The sequence below is a fragment of the Lycorma delicatula genome, chromosome 3 (assembly GCF_047948215.1).
Source record: "Lycorma delicatula isolate Av1 chromosome 3, ASM4794821v1, whole genome shotgun sequence".
Lineage (NCBI taxonomy): Eukaryota > Metazoa > Arthropoda > Insecta > Hemiptera > Fulgoridae > Lycorma > Lycorma delicatula.
The window spans coordinates 75140341-75160436 of record NC_134457.1 but is presented as its reverse complement, the minus strand read 5'-3'; the positions used below and the strand labels follow the sequence as shown (position 1 = coordinate 75160436).

The 20096-nt window shown below is 32.8% G+C and overlaps 1 protein-coding gene across 1 annotated transcript in view; it reads left to right on the top strand.

Annotated features, from left to right (window-relative positions):
* LOC142320916 (intraflagellar transport protein 74 homolog) overlaps nt 1–17199 on the top strand; it is a 55171-nt gene extending 37972 nt beyond the window's left edge. Inside the window, exons 6-9 of the mRNA XM_075358898.1 lie at nt 1821–2048; nt 3690–3998; nt 7107–7331; nt 16987–17199. Coding sequence (XP_075215013.1) covers nt 1821–2048; nt 3690–3998; nt 7107–7331; nt 16987–17199 — 975 coding nt within the window. The remainder of the gene's footprint in view (nt 1–1820; nt 2049–3689; nt 3999–7106; nt 7332–16986) is intronic.
* Nucleotides 17200–20096: the final 2897 nt, after the last annotated feature.

Sequence of the window (20096 nt, the reverse complement as noted above, 5' to 3'; positions counted from 1 at the left end):
GCTTTCTTTGGTATCATGACAATAACACTTTTTGAAGTCTGACAGTAGTTCCCCTTTTTTGTAAATTTTACACACCAGTTTGTATAATCTATCGCTTCCTCACCTGCACGGCACAGTAATTCTGCTGGTATCCTATCTACCCAGTAGCCTTTCGCCATTCAAATCTTTTAACGGCATATTAAATTCAGATGTCAGTATTTATCTCCCTTTTCATCCTCTTCGACTTCTTCTTCCTCTATAACACCAGTTTCTAATTCATTTCCTTTCATATAACTTATATATTCCACCCGCCTATCGACCTTTTCTTTTATATTATAAATCTGTGTATCATCTTTATTTAACAAATAACTTATGTACCACAAAATTCTCCTTAACTTTCTTGTATGTTCCATCTACTTTATCATTCGTCTTATTTATAGTATTTATACTCTTCTTCCTATTTATAGTATTTCTCAATTTTCGATAGTTCCTTTACCTTTTTCATTACTAGCATTCTTATACTTCCTACGTTCATCCATCAGCTGCAATATATCCCCTGATATCCAAGATTTTCTTCCAATTTTTTTGTTTTGCCTAAGTTTGCTTCTGAATTTCATTTTCAACATTTTTCCATTCTTCTTTTATATTTACTATCTTATTGTTTTTACTCAGACCAAGAGGTCTGAGGTCTGAGGAGGACATTGCAAGAGCAATGTCCTCCTCAAAAATCATCTTTACCTCCTCTTCCTCAAGCCTCTCTGAATTCCACCAATTCATCTGACATCTTTTCTTCAGTTTTGTAAACCCCAATCTGCATTTCATTATTAAGTTATGGTTGCTATAAATGTCTGCTCCAGGATATGCTTTGCAGTCGACAAGTGGATTTCTAAATCTTTGTGTCATTTACTAAATTATACTTAATGCAAAACTTGGTGTCCCCTCTTTCATTCCTTTTGCCCAGCTCGTATTCACAACAATATTTCCTTCTTTGCCTTTTCCGATGTTTGCATTCCAATCTCCAACTATTATTAAATTTTCATCCCCTTTTATGCTTTTAATTGCTTTGTCCAATTTCTTCGTATACACACTCTACCTCATCATCATCATCATGGGCACTTGTAGGCATATAGACGTTAACAATCGTTGTCTGCTTAGGTTTTGATCTTATCTTTATTATAATGATTCTATCGCTAAGCTTTTTGAAATACTCTACTCTCTTCCTTATCTTCTTCTTCATTACAAAACCTACTCATTCCTGTCCTTTATTTAACGCTGAGTTAATTATTCTAAAATCATCTGACCAAAAGTCATTTTCCTCTTAACCTATCCACATCCCTCTTTAAATTTTCTAACCTACCAATCTTTTTTAGACTTATAACATTCCACGCTCCAGCTCATAAAATGTTATTTTCTAATTTTCTGGTGACCCTTTCCTTAGTAGTCCCTATCCAGAGATCCGAACGGGAGACTAGTTTACCTTTGGAATATTTTACCAAGGAAAGTGTCTCTATCTTTGTTACATGAAAATGCAGAGAGCTACATTTTCTTAAAAAAAGAAAACAGCTGTCATTTTCCATTGCATTTAGCTGCCAGTATAGTATGATTGAGTGATGTTGATATGGCCGTTTAAGTCCACTGTCCACCTGCACTTACGTTCTTAATAACTACTGAAAGAGCTGCTGTACTCGTTCAGGAATCATTCCTTAGTCTGGCTCTCAACAGATACCTCTCCAATATGGTTGGTTAAGGATATAATAAAACCACCCTTTTAACAACTGTTATTGTTATATTTCATTGGCTCTTAAAGACAGCATCTTCTAAATTTAGTTTCATTTTTGTAGATAAAACAAGAAGCCGTTCGATTGTATGAAAAATTGGCTGAGTTAGAACAAAGACGTGATATGCTCATTGCAGAAGCAAAAAGTAGAGCTACACCTGCTCAAGAACGTGAAACTTTGTTGTCTAGAGTTAGGGAAGATAATGCTGAAATTGCAAGCATGGAAAGAGCCATGGCAGAATTGCGTGAACAAATTCGTCAGTCACAATTAACACTTGAACAAGCTGATCAGGTATAGTATATCATAAGTTTTTTTTTCATCAGTTTGTTATATAATGTCCAGCAAACTGTTTTCTCAATTTTAAATATATAGGTGACATTAGTTTTAAAATATTCTAAAAATATTGATAAATTGATTTTTAAGCATAAATAAATAATTATATGAATTAGAGTGAATCATCCTGAAAGCCCTAGCCTGCGCATCTGCTGTTGGAGAATAGTTAGTAACCATTTACAGATGACATCTGTTTCAAGGAGAATGATGGGTGGGGATAATTAAATGGATGGGTATTCAATATTAAATAAATGAAAACTTAGACATTTTCAGCTGCATTTTGTAACTCATTATTTTATTCTAATTTACTAATTAACTATTTCTATTATTATAATTATACCTTGCTCTTTCAATAGCAAATAGCGAATGTAATGAAGCATGGAATCATTGTAATTAATAAATAAACAAAGCTGAGAAAGTTTTGTTGAAATAAAATACTAAATAATTTAAAAAAATTTAGTGGAATTCTAGCCAACTATTGAAGGCTTTAGAGCTGCTAGCTTGTTGAACAGAGCAGCTGATCACGTTATTCAGCAACAGCCTACATGCTATTATTTAATGAGAATAAAGAAAGAGTAATTGCTTAACAAATAACAAAAAAAAACTTTTTGAAATGAATTTATTTTCTACAAAAAAATTAACTCTTCAGCATTTGTTGTTGATTAGCTGCCACGTGTAATACTGTTCTCAGTTTACAACAGCATTAGCTTATGAAAATGAACAAGATGCCATTTACAATTTATTATGATGAAGCTACTTTTTGTCTGGATTACAAGATTATACTACGCAATTTATATATGTAATTGCATGAATCATGTCATTTAATAACTATTACAAAATACACATTCATAAGAAATGTTTCATTTTCAATTACTTTTTCTAATTGTAATGTAATTTTTTTTAATCATAGTAGTTGCTGTACAGTATCATGATTTTGTTGTAAAAAAGTTAATTTAAAAAAATAGATAATTCATTATTTTGGCTGTTTTTGGTTTTTAAGTTGAATCTGAGATATGTTAGTAAGTCCAAACTGATGGTTCCACAACATCTGTAACATCTCGAGAAATACCAATCTGCAAATCAAATGATTTAGATTTCAATAATAATTATTTGCAATGACAATGATAACTCATTAATAAACTTCATATGGATCACCAAAATTAAACATTAGATTTATTGCATGCTGCTGGATTTATTTTGTGGCTAACAACCGTAGTAGTCAATGTGACTCAAGTCACTCAAGAATTTAATATTGTAGTCATTAAGTAGTTAGCATTCTTCTGAAAATTTTTGCTGGTCACAGTGGAAGAAATGTATGTAGTTGAAGGGAAGAGAATGGAAACTGACAAATAATGTATTTGAAAAGTATTTTTACAAGTTAACTATATAAATAATAAAATATTGTAACCTACACTAGCAGTGCATTTTGTGGTTGCTGTAGAATGCATTGATTAGGTAAAACTAAAAAGTAGTGTGTAAAGTTTAATATATATTAGTACTGTTATTTATATTAACATAGAACTACAAAATAATTCTAAAAAAATTTTCTTTATTTGCTCATTTTTTAAATACTTCCATTAATTTTTACTTTTTTCTAAGGATTTAAATGAGAGTCAAGGTGAACGGCATGCAAAATACCTTGAACTGCGGAAAAGGGAAGAAACAATGGAATCTTTTCTAAGCACATTTGAAGAAAATAGAGATACTGAAATAAAACGATTGTCAACAATGGAAAATGATATTGTGGAAGCACTAGCTACTATCAGTAGACAGTTGGCAACATTACCTACCCCTGCTGATTATCAATCTATTGGTGAAGATATAGGTCCTAAATCTGGTGACAGTGGTGCAAGAACTGTTGCCTCGCTGACATCAGAACATTCACAGCTTACACTTTATCTTAATAAGGTATAACTTTTTCTGTTAATTATTGATGCTATTTATGATTTATCAAATAGTAATTCATTTTAGTGGAATAGCAAAAAAAAATTTTTAAATCATTTCTTTTGAAATGTAATGTTCCTATGAGCAAGATTTTTGTCTTTTTAACAATCAGCATTTGAGCTGGATGTAACTTAAAATACATAGTATTCTATTATCTAAATATGCATATAGTAAAAAAGGATCAATTTTTATGCTTATCCAAATAAAAATAACAGCAGCTTTACTAACTGTAAAGCTACTAATTGGAAAGTAAAAAAAAGTACCTCAGCCTTGAAAGTTTAAATGATTAATTAAACTTTCAAGGCTGAGGTACTTTTTTTTACTTTTGATTCAAATCCTAGAAGGTTTTTCACAGTGTTTCATGCATTCTTGAAGCATTAAAATTAAAATATATATTTATAAAAATAATTTGTTTATAAATTTAAAAAAAACAAAGGTATTACTCCAAAATTGTAAAAGAACCTCCACAATTGTAATACACATAATTTTCTATTGTTTTCATAGCCATTTTGAAATCCTGGGAAATTACAAGCTGATGCAGCCCGCAAGCTGCATTAATTTAACCCCCAAGCACTTGCTTGGCCTCTGTGAAACACATGATCCATTCTCATTAAATATGTGTTGTGAAAAATTAATGCTATGGAAATTGTTAATGTGTCAAATCACTATAAGAAGTTGTTTTTTGCCATCTGCATAAATAGTAATCTAACACAAATCAGAGTAAACGTGATGTTACATTGTAGTTTGTACATTCTTTTAGACTGTGTATGCTGAGTAACCCATTTTTGGAGGGGAAATAATGGGGTCTACATTGATATGCTATTTAAATTTCAAAAATCTATAATGGATTTTGTTTTAATTGTAAGTTATTTAGTCTTTTATTCATCCTCATACTTTTACCTCAATTATTTAAATTGAATTACAACTTTAGTGTGGTATACTTGTATGAATTTGTACATTTATTTTATTTACAAATCATGTAAGTTTTACTTTCATTTGCTTTTCACCTTTTCTTCCATCTTGTTAAATTTATTTTTCTGTTTGTGGAATACCCCTTATTCTTGTTTACATTAGTTGTGGGTATATTTTAACAAATTTGTTTTATCAACTGTATTTCTTTTTTGTAAAATATTGTAAATATTTTCCATAGTTTTTTTCATAATTATTAAAACGAGCCAATAAATAAATATAATTAATCTCAATGTTGTTCTTTGATGTAAAAGATTGAAATCCATTAATTGTTCTCTTTACAGAATCAGTTTTTGTGATTTAAACTCTTGGACATTGTATTTCTTCAATCCACCCCTTTATAATGGCAACTCGCCTCTCTCAATTTTTCTAATTCCTAATCTACAAAGTAATTGATTTAGTCTGAAGCATGATCTGAAAGTTCAAACTGAATTGAGTTGAGCTGAATGACATCAAAATGTGTAATCCTTTATCAGGTTGTTTTTCTTTTAAAAGTCACCAAATGAAAGCTCTGGAAAGTATGGAAGATATTTCAAATAAAATAATTTTTTTTGCCCCAAATACCTCAGCCAAGTGTGAATATGTAGATATCTATTTTGGAAGAAGTAGGAAACCTGTCTTTACCCAATAGAAGCTTGAAGAGTTGCCTTTCTGTGCAGCCCTAGATCTGAAGCAATTCTTAAGGTAATCCAGCAAGCAGAGTTGTGCCCAGTGAGCTCCAGAAGACTGCCCTCCTGGCTACTAGTAGGTGTAATTTTAACAGAACCAAATTCAATGGATTCAGAGCAGCCAGATAATTCCAATTTTAAGTTTTATTTTAAAGGAAGACAAAAAGAATTTTATTTTAAAGGGAAAAGATATAAACGATCAACCTAAAAAGGATTATTATTAGATAAGATGAGATTAATTCATTGCACATCTTCACAATAACAGAATCATATTTAATAGAGGGATCATTATAGCAAAAGTACCTAGAATTTCAAATCTTCCTGAAATATTCATTGTATAAAAAGCATGTCAGATTGAAGGAAAAAGAAGCCAGAGTATTGTCTCTTTACCTTTTGTCTTTGACAGGAGAAAATTTTGGAATTTTATAAGATTTTTAAAGCATAACTAATCATCAGAAATTAGTTAAGTGGAAGTAATTTTTTTACAGCATTTTGAGACAATGCTGTAAAAACATTACTTTCACCAAAATAAAAATTAGCCAAATTAAAATTGAACTGTAATTCTTGACATAAAAAGTTAGAAAAATGGGTTCTGAGACAGTCTAAAGACAGACTGAATTCACAAGTATAGGGAACTTAAACAATACGTTTTAGCGGAGGGTAATGCTTTTTTAGAACACTTAATAACTTTTGATAAAACTTTGATTCATCATTTTGAGCTGGACCCAAACATAAGAGTATAGAATGGAAACAGCCAGGGTAAAATTCACAATTTATGCATTTACTGGTAAAGTAATGCTAATGATGTTTTGGTATTACAAAGGCACAATTTATTGTGATAATTTGGAAGCACAACATTTAATTAATAGCATACTATTATGATATCCAAGAAAAGAGTGAAACCATCGCAATAAGAAGGAAACAGCCTGGTTCTCTTCCCTTCCATATTACGCTTACCATATTATACTACTCAAAAGACACAGATATTCAGCTATTCAAAAGTTTGGTAGGAAGTGTTGCCATTATGTTGAAATGTAGGGCGTAGTTTCACTGTGATGGAATAAATAATTTTTTTGAATGGCCCTTGTAATTAAATCACATTAATAAATTATAGTACTTGAAAGTATATAAGTAGTAAATCAACTTGTGGAAAAGGGTAGTCCTAATTCAACGAATTAGTAGAAACTCTCAGTTGCAAACAAAACATTACAGAGACTTTTGTACTTTTGTAATAGTCAGTTCTACACGATAGCAAATATATATTATAAAAATTGAATTCTAAAATTCTAATAATTTTAATTTTAAACTGAATGAGCAAACATAAATGAATTATCCAATTTTTATTGTAAACCCATTGTTGTAACTTTTTAAAAATCAATTTCATTTCAGATCATTTTATCTTTAATAATTACTGTTGTTTTAATTATTTTAACAGATGGAAGTAATGGAAACAAAAGTTAAATCAGAACTAGAAACACTGAAAAATAATTTGTCTCGAATGCAATCAGAAATGATTACATTATCTGACTTAGACAAGTTAAGAAATGAAGCTGATGAAAAAAGAAAAATATTAACTGTTGAAAGAGATGAATTGAAAGAATCTCAGCCTGATGTAATTACAGCTCTCAATAGTGCTAAAAACAAATTTAATCAGCTAGAGGTAACACAGTGTTCTAATTAAGCATTACAAATGCTATTTAATTTGTTACGGTCTAAGGAAACATAAGTTGTATTTATATGATTTGATACGAATTATTCATAACATTAATTTATTTGTTTTTCTAAAATAGTCCATTAATAGTGAACATTAAAAAAATTACAGGCTCTTATCTAAAAGAGCCTCCTCTATGAATCATGAGACCTGCTGATGGTGAAAGGGCTTGAGTGCTCAGTCATACAGAATAGCTAGACTGAAAGTGCAGCCATATCATAGTAGTATCTGTTGAGAGTCAGACTATGATTCCTGAAAGAAGGCGGCAGCTCTTTCAGTAGCTGTTAAGGGCGAGGGTGAGAAAAACTAAACATCATTCAATCTTCTGAGTACTGTGCAGCTGAAAGCAAAAACTACAGGTGGTTTTTTTTCCAAGAAAATATAGATTGCATTTTAATGTAAAAAAGATAGATAAACCTTCCTTGGTAAAATATTCCAGAGGTGGAGGTAAACTAGTGCCCTGTTTAGAAGCCTAAAAAAGGTTGGTTTGGTAGGTTAGAAAATTTAAAGAAGGAAATAGGGTAGTAAGGTGGTTCAATAAATTTTTTTTGGAATGCTAATTTTTTACATATCTTCCAGTCGCGCACTGCCATTAAAGTTAAAAAAACCAGTAAAAACCATAAATTTCCAATATCTTTTGTAAGTATGTAAGGATGGTATGACTACTGTCATATATCGCATAAAAGTATGTTTTTAAATATATCATATAAATTATAATTAGAAATTTATGATATCCCTTGATATAAATTATATTTATATGATATCTTTTGGTTGCGCATTGCCATCTAAAATGTGTTGAATTGGTGATTTTAGCGAAATTTCAAAGTTTTTACATTTTATTGCGTTTTTGTAACAATTCTAGTAGAAAAATTAGTTATATTCATATACCTAAAAGTGCTACTGCTTAGAAAACAAGTATAGTAAAATAATCCACATATTTTAATAATAACTGGTCGCACAGCCATATTAAAAAGTGACTAGTGCTACATTGGCCTTAATCTTGTCGCGCTCCTTCGTACAAACTTTATATATGATTTTAAAATAATATAAAAGTGGTATATTTGTATACACAGTTGTAAAAGTGCTAAGAATATAAACCTGCTTCAGTAACACTATTATCTTAATTCTTTTTGGTTGCACAGCTAAATGAAATAGAGTTCTAATAATTAATTTTGCGGTATTTTTCAAATTACATTGTGTGTGCAGCTCTTCACTCATTTTGCTTTACTAAATGACCCATAACTCACCATGGGGAGATGGCTGCACTTCGAGTTCCACCCACACCCTACCGTATCAACCATCCAATGATTAGGGTGTGTTATTTACAATTTTAAAACATTTACAAATTTTCATAGTTGGTTCCCTATACTTTTTCACTTTTATTCCGTAGTTTGAAAATTTACTAGTTTTTCCATCACTACGGTTTTCTATTCTGATTTGTGCAAAAAGTTAGGCATGACTGATCTTAAAAATAATTTTGCTCTGATGAAACCATCTCTAGCACTGTGTCCACAGACTTTACTGGAACTAGTTTAACACATCTTTCAACAGCTTGCATATGACAGAGAATTTTTCAATATTCATAACAGGCTTAAAGTCTCTGCTTACATATTGTTTTATTTTTTCATTAGTCAGTGCTTGTAACAAAGGAAATGAGTCAGGTTACCAGTGTCCCATTTCATTACTTCAGTGTAGTCTGTAGCTTTAAAGTTTAGCTTTGGTGGCTTAAAGGGTCTAATAGGATCACCTTCAGAAGTTGCTTGCCTTGCCTTCAAGATTCATCTGTACCCAAGCTCTCGAATGTGGTTTCTATCATCAATGACCATTGCCAAAAGTAAGTTTTCGAGATTGGCAAAGTAAGCATTCCGTTGTGTAATGGGGTATAACTTGAAGTAGCTCTTTTGGCATATACTGTGTTGTTTGAATGGTCTGATAAACATGTTTTGGACTGTCAGTGAAATTCTTGCTTAACTTAATGGCAAACCACATAGGCATATATGACTAAAATAAAGCTGACAATTGGCCTCATATTTTCAAAAGAACTCTTTACACTAATATATAGGCGCAAAACTCTTTTAGCAGTAGTGAGCCATCTAGAGTGTGACATAGGCCAGGGTCACGAATTGAAAAATCTTCAGAACAGTGCCGACTGGATGTCTAGTAAATACAATTGGTCTTTGCTCAGTAACTGTATTTCTACTTCAGGAATCGCACACTTGTTAGGTTCAAATTCAATTACTGGTCCTGAATAACCTATTGGGCCTGTTGTCATACCATCTAAGTAGTGGAAAAGGTTGCGGAATAAATGAAGAAGACAAATATTCCATTGCAGAGGTCTTGCCACATTCAACTCAATTTGGCAAATTAAACCACTTTTCCAACCAGTGTTTGTAACAATGCCGTCACAACCAATCACTTCTAATTCCTTAAATGATAAGCCATTTTCTGTGAAAGAGAGGAAGTAAGTGAAAGATAGGAAGTAATACTGTGGCTATGTCAATTGCTGAGCTCATACAGGGAGAAGTGTGTCCTATGTAAATTGACCCAGGCTCATGGATTAAAGAGTAATGTTCCTCCATAGAAGTTCTGCAAAAATGTTTTCCACCAGCATTTTCAATAAACAATGTGTACTAGCCTTTCTCCCATTGAAATAGAAGCCATTAACGACTATAACTTTTCTCTTCGGACTTTACTCTTGTCTACAACACAGGAAGTATCTGATTCGGTAACCAACCCCATGTCCTGCAATACACTTGAAGCAATGGGGCAGCAGTTGCATGTTCAGACACGCCATAATAGTCACTAATTACAGCTGTAGTTTTTAATGAAACTCATCTGCCACTGCAGTTTACCCTATGAATTTAAAGGTTGCGGTACAAATTCTTGATCAGAAGTTGTGTGTAATTCATCATTTTTACATAAGTCTTAGAGTTCAGATCATTTTCTTTCATAATATTTCTGCTTGTTTCTATCAGTAATTCTTTTTGTTTCTTTCATATCCAAAGACCCAATTTTCCCAATGCTGTATTTTCTCTGCAAGTACATAAATCATACCTCCAGGGCAGAAATTTTTTTTTGTCACATATGCAGTTAATACTTATTGTACACACACATGCATCTGGAGTTCTCTTGCAAGAACAGTCATTAGCAATAATTTGCTTTATTATATTGCCACATAAGCTTGAAGCTTATGCATGACATGCAGTGATGTTAAAAAGAGAGTGGAACCCTTCTTTTTAAATTCAAGTCTCAGTTTGAATGTTGGTTTGTTTTTGTCATGACTGTATGATTTTCTGAGCTTACAATAAGATTCATAGTAAGCATTAATAAGCTAGACCACTCTGTATTCAATTACAGTTGGGATGGAAGCATTGTCATACAAACACTTAATTTTGTGTGTAACTGTTGTGGCTACTTTTGAAATAGACACACTCTTTTTGTTTGTTTCCACAGCCAAATTAAATCTCTCTTGAAAGCACCAGCAGAGAACACCCACATGTGTTGGTAGATTGTAATTTAACAAGTCTCATGGGTGGCCAAATATAGGGTATTTGAAATCCTTTCTAGTTATTACACCTACACCTAACTTGTTGGCACATCCATCACACAGGCAGGTATAGGTTTCATAATGAACAAGAAGAACATGGAAAAGAGTGTAGAGTATTTAAAAAAGGATAGCGAAAGAATCATTATACGCAGGATAAAACCAAAACCTAAGCCGAAAACAATTAACATATGTATGTCTACAAGTGCCCATGATGACGATGATGATGATAATGATGAGGTAGAGCGTGTATGCAAAGAAATTGATGAAGCAATTAAACACATAAAAGGCAACAAAAGTTTAATAATAGTTGGAATGCAAACATCGGAAAAGGCAAGGAAGGAAATATTGTGGGTGAATAAGACCTGGGCAAAAGAAATGAAAGAGGGCACCACTTATTGAGTTTTTCATGAAGTATAATTTAATAATTGCCAACATACAGTTTAAAAATCATAATAGAAGAATATATATATATATATATGGAAAAAGCCGGGCGATACTGCAAGGTATCAGATAGATAGAGCAAAGATTTAGAAATCAACTCATCAAATGCAAAGGAGGTGACATCGATAACGACCATAATTTAGTGATGATGATATGTAGATTGGATTTTAAAAACCTTTGAAAAGGTGACAGATGAATTGGTGGAATTTAGAGAAGCTTGAGGAAGAGGAGGAAAAGATTTTTGACGACATCACAAGAGGTCTGAGTAAAAACAGTATGGTAGAAAATACAGAAGCAGAATGGGAGAATGCTAAAAAGGAAATTCTTAAATCAGCAGAAGCAAACTTAGGCGGAACAAAGAGAACTGGTGGCAAACCTTGGATATCAGAGGATATATTGCAGCTGATGGATGAGCATAAATGAGCATTGCACCTAATGAGCATAGAAAGTTTAAGAATGCTAGTGATGAAGATAAAAGGACCTATAGACAATTAAGAAATACTATTAACAGGAAGTGTAAATTAGCAAAAGAAGAGTGGATTAAAGACTACTGGTAAGAAGAACTGGTACAAAGAATTTTGTGGTATGTAATTTAAAATCGAATAATGTGTTTATAGATTGTACTCAGAGATTTATAATACAAAAGAAAAAGTTGAATATATTGAAGACTTATACGGAGCAAATGAATTAGAAACTGGTGTTATAGAGAAAGAAGAGGAAGTCGAAGAGGATGAAAAGGGAGATAATATACTGAGATCTGAATTTAATAGAGCATTAAATGATTTGAATGGGAGAAAGGCTCCTGGGATAGACAGGGTGTCTGCAGAATTACTGCGCAGTGCAGGTGAGGAAGCAACAGACGGATTATACAAACTGGTGTGAAATATTTAAAAAAAAGGAGAAGTTCCATGAAACTTCAAAAAGAATGTTATTGTTATGATACTAAAGAAAGCAGGAGCAGCAGATAAATGTAAAGAATACAGAACAATTAGCTTAACTAGTCATGCATCAAAAATTTTAACTAGAATTCTCTACAGAAGACTGAGAGGAGAGTGGAAGAAATGTTAGAAGGCTAGTTTGGTTTCAGGAAAGGTATAGAGACAAGTGAAGCAATTTTAGCACTCAAGATTATAGGAGAACGAAGATTAAAGAAAAACAAACCAACATATGAGGTATGTGAGAAAAATAATGAGACTGACTTTTTACATACCAAAGTTTTTATTTTTTTCAAACAACAACATTATCCCTTCAAAGGAGTTATCTTGGGCAGCTATACACCGGCAGAGTCGTTGTTCCCACTCCTGGTAGCAGCGCTGGAAGGCTTCAACTGGTAAGGCTTTAACTGGTCGGTCACAGTCTTTTGAATGTTCTCCAGAGTTCCAAAATGAGGCCTTTTGAGGTCAAAAATACCCTGATGGAAATGGCCGTGTGACACAGGGCATTGTCATGTTAAGCATCTACTTTTGTCTGCAATGTCTGGTCTCATGCGAATCACTCTTTTCCTTTTCCTGAGCCTTTCAAGGACACCTTTGTAAAACACTTGGTTGTCATTTGTCCTAGAGGAACAAATTCTTTATGCATGATACCCACCCATACTGTCAAAAAAGCAAATCAGCATGGTTTTGATCTTGATTTGCTCATTCGACATTTTTTCGGTAGAGGAGATGACTGAGTGTGCCACTCTTCACTTTGCCACTTTGTTTCAGGATCGTACTGTGATCCTGTGATTTCCAAGATTCATCACCTGTGATCACATGATTGACAAATTTTTGATTATTGTCAATCCTCTCAAGAAGATCAACACACACGTTTCTTCGATTGTCCTTCTGTTCCGTTGTGAGGTTTTTCGGCAATTTATAATTTCACACAAACCTTTCACATGTCCAAATCTTCTGTCAAAATTTGATGTACGGTGAAAGTGTTTGAATTTAACTGTTCACTCATCATCCTTATTGTTAAATGCGGTCTGATCTCACAAGAACCCTCACATGCTCAATGTTTTCATCAGATTTTGAAGTTGAAGGTCTCCCTGAGCGAGGTTGATTTTCAACGTGTTCTCGGCCTGCCAAAAATTATTTGTGCCAGCGGAAAATTTAGCTCTTAATAAACAAAGTTCCCCATAGGCCTGTTTTAACTTATCAAAAGGTCACACTCACGGATTTCCCAAGTTTAACACAAAACTTGATTGCAACTCATGGATTCCCCAAGTTTTAACACAAAACTTGATTGCACAACGTTGCTCTAAATTCTGATGCTCTATTTTCGTAACACACAACAAAAACACAACTTCACTGATGGTGCTGTCAAAAATAATGTGTTGGCTGAACGGAGTTGAAACTCATACTGAGCAACTCGAAGGGATGAACAAACTGGTCTAGCATAGACAAGTAGACACAGCATTGCCAGATCACTCACAGTGTTACCAATCTCATTACTTTTCTCACACACCTCATACATGGCATTTGTAGACTTAGATAACATAGACTGGAATAAAATGTCCAGCATTTTAAAAAATTAGGGTTACAGTATAGAGATAGAAGAACAATTGCTAGCATTAACAGGAACCATACTGCAACAATAATTATCAGAGAGTATAACAAAGAAGTAGTAATAAAAAAAGGTAGTCCAACAAGAATGTTCCCTATTCCTGTTACTTTTTAATCTTTACATAGAACTAGCAGTTAATGATTTTAAAGAACAGTTTAGATCTGGAGTAACAATGCAAGGTGAAAAGATAAAGATGTTATCTTTATCATACAAGAACTACCACTACTTGTTTAATTTATGAAAATAAACAAGAACAAAATGAAAGTAATGAGATGTAGTAGAAATAGAGTAGGTGGACCACTGAATATAAAAGTGGGACGAGAAAAGATTATGGAGGTAGGAGAATTTTGTTATTTGGGAAGTAGAATTACTAAAGATGGATGGAGCAAGAGCGATATAAAATGCCGAAATATAATTTGCTTACATCAAAAATTAATTTAAACAGCAGGAAATCATTTTTGAAAGTATATGTTTTGAGCATAGCTTTATACAGAGGTGTAACTTGGACAATCAGAGTACCCAAGAAGAAAAGATTAGAAGCTTTTGTGGTGCTGTAGGAGAATGATAAAAATTATACAGGTGGATAAAGTGACAAATTAAGAGGTGTAGTAGCAAATTGATGAAGAAAGAAGCATTTGGAAAAATATAGCCAAAAGAAGAGACAGACTTATAGACCACATCTTAAGGTAGTCGCTTTGTTTATAATTTTAAATTTGTATATATTTAGTTATTCCTTCAATATATACCCCTCCACTATCCCTGCAATGCTCTATGCAAATTTTCCATTGTTCAGAACAATGCCGGAAGTTTTCTTCTGTGAGCTTTTGTGACATGTGCCGTTTTTTCTTTCACATCTTCAACAGTCTGAAATCATGTTTCTTTTAATGTAGATTTGATCTTGGCAAACAGATAAAAAAAAAGTCACATGGTGCCAGGTCAAAGGTGGATGGTCTAACACTGGGATGTGATACTTGGCTAGAAACGTCTTGAGAGACAATGCAGTGTGACCTGGTGCATTGTTCTGATGAAGAACCCATGACTTGTTCTTCCACCACAGTTCGGGTCATTTTTTTCTTATTTTTTCATGGAGTTGAGCAAGGACCTCAATGTATTAATGTTGATTAATAGTTTGACCTTTACAAACCCAGTGAAGGTACCCAATCCCATGAATATTGAAAAAAACAATCATCACTTTTAACTTTGATTTGCTCATTTGAGCTTTTCTCGGCCATCTTGGAAATGCTTAAAGCTTTTCCACCTTTAAACTCAAAAACCTGTGCACATGAAAAAAACATTCATTGAAATATATCTTTTTTAATGAAAGTTTCAGTAGCGATTTTTTTTCAAGTTTCATATGAAATATAAAATTCTTTGCCCTAATAAAACACATAATTTTTTTGGCAAAACAAAAAAACAGATGTTATCTAAATGAAGGCCACATCAGACTAATATGTCTATAGAAACTGGAGTGGCAACAATCGAAAGAGAAGGCTTCACGCTACACAGCTGTCAGTCATATAAATTTTGCGCAAGCGCAGTTCTTCTGTAGCAGCAGTAGTCTTGTTATTTAATAGCCACACCTCATATACCAAAATGAAACAACTGGCATCAAACCAGTCAAATGACTGAGAAGACAAAAAAATCTAAAAGAGCAATTCAAATCACTGCCAAGGATTTTCAGTTGACTTTAAATGTTTTCAGTCGACTATTGGATGTTTTCCTGTCCCTTCCACTAATCTCGTATGTATTCTAACTTGTAGGATACTACAAGTTTATGGATATCACATGAAACATCCATATTTTTTCATGATTGAAAAAAATCCTACTCATGAATATCTCTTTTCCATAAACACACTATAAAGAATGTTTTATTTAACTTTGAATATAGTACTAAAATTCATGCATTCTAGTGCAAATGATATTCTTTTTTTTTCTTTTACAAAATGTTTCATATTCATTTTCCATTAAAAAGAACAAGAAGAAAGTTAAAAAAAAAAACAATTATTAAATTCATATACCCATTTCATAAAAATGAAAAATCCCCCCACACATAAGTTAGCTGCTAGGAAAATCAGCTTTTGTAATAACCATTTATTCAAAATTATTAATTATTATAATAAAAAAATTTGAAAATCTTTTAATTGCTATGCTAAAAAACAGACTTTTAAAATGGTGTAAATTTCTGACTTTTGATCAACATTAATATAAAAAATATTTTAGCTGTTGTACCTGCAATTTTATATTTTAAAAAAAAATTAGTTACATGACTTTTCTTAATTTTTTTTAGATTTGGGTATAAAATAGGTGTTTACAACAACCTCCTTTTTGTTAGGTTTAATAATCTATGTATTGTTATAATAATCCATACAGACCATGATCAAATGGGAAAAAAGTCCGTAAATAAAATGGGTATTTTGTGTCCTCCCAATTTTTATTTATTTTACAATTATGTAATTCAGTGTTAACAGTAAAGTAATTTGTTAAATATATAAAATAAAAGAATAAAGGATAAATGAGTTAGAAGAAACAAAAAATATCTTTGATTGTAACATATTTTTTCACATGCAAGCCTGTGGAAAGCATGATATCATGCAGAGATTGATGGTACAAAAGTATGCAGCTATAAAAAGCCAAAAATTTCTCTCTCTAAACATTTATCACACTAGTAATTTTTTTATGTGCTAATTTAAATAGTTTAGAATAATAATGATTACTTTGGGCCTTCTGAATTGTTCTTTACTTCAATACTAGTAGACACTACTAACTAGTGCTCAGTTACAAGTTTCTTAAAATAAAGAGATATTGTAAGATGAGATGATGATCTTGTAACAACAAGAGATTAATTTTAATAATTAAAATTTTTGATAAGCGTTTGGATCTGTTCTTTTGATCTCACTATAATAATGAATGAAATCATATTCTTCTTCTACTTGTACATATTTTTTTTGAAAAGATTTAATTTATTACTTTTTATCAAAATAGTTTATAATTATGTAACAATGTAATTATGTTTAATGCAGTATCTCTAGAACCTCTGTTTTACACAAATGATTATTAAAATTGTTACAGAAGGAACTATCTGAAAATGAAACGCATCTACAACTTAGCAGTCTGGAACGAAAGCTTGCTCAACTGGAGCAAAATAATTTTAGTATCAGAGAATATATTGCAACGTGTACATCTGAATCAGATTATGAATTGCTAAAAGATGAGACATTACATCTAGTGAACAATTTGAATAAAAGTATTTGTGAAAATCTAAGACGAGTTACTTCTGTTTAAATAGATAATAAATTCAAATAGAAAAATGTTATCTTCATAATGTAGATTTATCAATAAATTAAATATTTAATTCATGTCTTATTGAGTATAAATGTTTATTAAAATGAAATGCTAAGATGTAAGGCCTAGGAATTGAACTTCACAATACTTTTACATTAATTGCATTTAGATGTCAAATTATCATGGTTTTGCTCACGTTTTATGAAGTATGATGATGATTATTTATGAAGATATTAAAAAATGTACAAATTACACAACACATTATACAACCCGTCGTTACCTTCATCCCTTATCTCTGTCTTTCATCATCCCTTTGATGGATAAACCAAACCAGTGGCTTTTTCTCCATCCACTTCCTGTAGACAAACTATTAATTAAAGGATGAGTTTAATTATTAATTATTAATAAATTGTAAACAATTATAATTTTTTTTGGGGGGGTGAAGGTAAAAAAGTATTTAAGTGTGTAATGCTGGTCTCCCGCTAGTGGTCTTATCAAACCACCATCAGTAGCCTACTATCTAAAACTACACCTTTCTACCAGGACTCAGCCCAGCGTTACCATTTTACACATTACTTCAGTACATTAACTACTATCCTAGCCTGAGAAGGCCACTTTTCATCTGGCTCAGGACTATCCAGGTCGCCCTTCTTGGCCCTAAACAATGCCCCCCCCCCCCCCAACAAATCAGGTCACACTCTCCCAGCTCCTCAGATCACAACATTTGCAACCATGTTGTGGGGGCTCAGTGCTTTGAGCCATCTCTACTGTCCCTTGATCTGACCATGGAGCACTTGAGCTCGGTGTTGTCCCATACACAAGTGCAGAAGTAACTGTGACCTGTTTCTCTTGTCCTCCTTATTTATGATAAACTATGTAGATCTTTCTTCTTACTTATGCAAGCCATACAAATATGTTACCTCTAACATAATCTAATCAGTTAAAAGTAAATGTATTGTAAGGGTAAGTAATGTAATGTATGAGTAAGTGATCTCAATTCTGTTATAAAATGTAACTTAAATGTACATAATAATAATTACCTAAACAATATAAAAAAGTTACTAATACTATAAATATCTTGAACAAATAAAGTAACTAGATCTATTATAAATTATAAATAATAAAAACATAATTAATCACAGTAACAAGGTATTTATTGAAAATATTCTTGAACCAGTGACATATGCTTCCAATTCTGGAAAGTGCAATATGGTACACATTCGAACATCATTAAAAACTGGGTCACATAGTGCTCCACCTCTTCATGTTGTCCCAGGACTCTTGCCAAGTTAGGAACGTGCAAGTCCATTTTTCCTTGGTGATAGTCTCCTGATATTCACCTGTATACTGCCTGGTGCACACTTGCCAAATAAGTAATGGGTATAATGCCAGCGACCACCAGAGCACCAGGCTCTGATACACAGAAGCGACTTGCAAGATAGTGGATGCATTGCCATGAACTGCTTCTGGTTTCTCAAATCTTATCAGCAGTCACCATCTGCTGGCCTTCAGTCCACCAACATTCACCATAAGTCAGCTGACAGTGGTTATGGCTCTTGTGGCTATGTCAGCAACTCTAACTGCTCTGAAAAGCTAAGTTTCCAGTCAAAATCTTCATACCAAGTTAATTTGTGGCTGGCTTGGTCTTGACAACCTCATCCCTAACTTGCAAAGAGAGGAGAGGTGAGGTGTCATGTCAATATACCTCTTCATTGAACCACAATCTCAGTCTTTCTGAAGGCTAGAAAGACAAACAACTCATAGCATCCAACCAGGTGCTGACCCTACCCATCACTCACCTAAGCTCGGGTATGCTCCACATCATGATCTAAAAATTATTATAACTATTGGTCATTATTATTACAGTTAAATTGAAAGTCCCTTTAAAATTCTGATTTTTCACCTAAAATTTCTGGGTATCAACAATTAACTTGTATCCTTTTCAGGAATCACCTAGGGACAAGTTCACCAGCACCAGGAGGCTGAAGGGCGTAGTAATATTATATATGGTTATTTTATATATGTATGAGGTCTGTTCAAAAAATAGATTAACTTTTTTATCTTTTTTTTTTATCTTTGCATTTTTTCTATCTAAGTACTCTCCTTCCCTATTCACTTTTACCAGCGGTGTTTCTACTTTTCACGAAGCAGCCTGGGATAAGCTTCCTTTGAACTGAAGGTCATGGCCTTTACGGCCCATAACTAATTTGCTTTAATATGACCAATAGTCTCAAATCATCTGATTTTTGGCACAAAACTGATGAATTGACAAAGCTGTGTGCATATAATCACGATGTGGGCACGTGATAAAAAAACCATGAGTTGTCTCGTCACAACTTTGTTCTCTTTTTACAAATATATTCTTGCCTTGATAGTACGCACGGTTCACTGTTTAACCCCACCTTTCACTCACCTTTCATTGGATAGAGTCTAACATGCTTTCTTGGCATATAAGAGATCTTTTGATGATGATTGAACTATTGTCTCATAGCCACAAGCCCAGCTTAGACTCCTGTCATGATCCTTTGCATGAATGTTTCATCGTCATCGCTTGTTCAAGAAGTTGCTGACAAAATCCACTCTACATCCACTCTTTTTTGCTGTTCAGTCAACAAATATGTTCACTCGATGCATGTTCAATTTTTCAGTCATGACATGATCCAATGCTAACCTCTTCTGCAAGTTCTCTGACAGTCATTGGTCATTTGGAAAATCAACGATTTTGAGTGTCATCAATTGCAGTCGAAGGCCTTCTTGGTTGAGGGTCTTCTTCAATTGACTGATAACCACTATTAAATCATGAAAATCATTCGTAGAAGTTGAAATGTTTCTGTGAAAGTTTTTCTCTGTTTCACGCAAAATTTTACATTGCATTGTTGCTGAAATAACTGCATGTC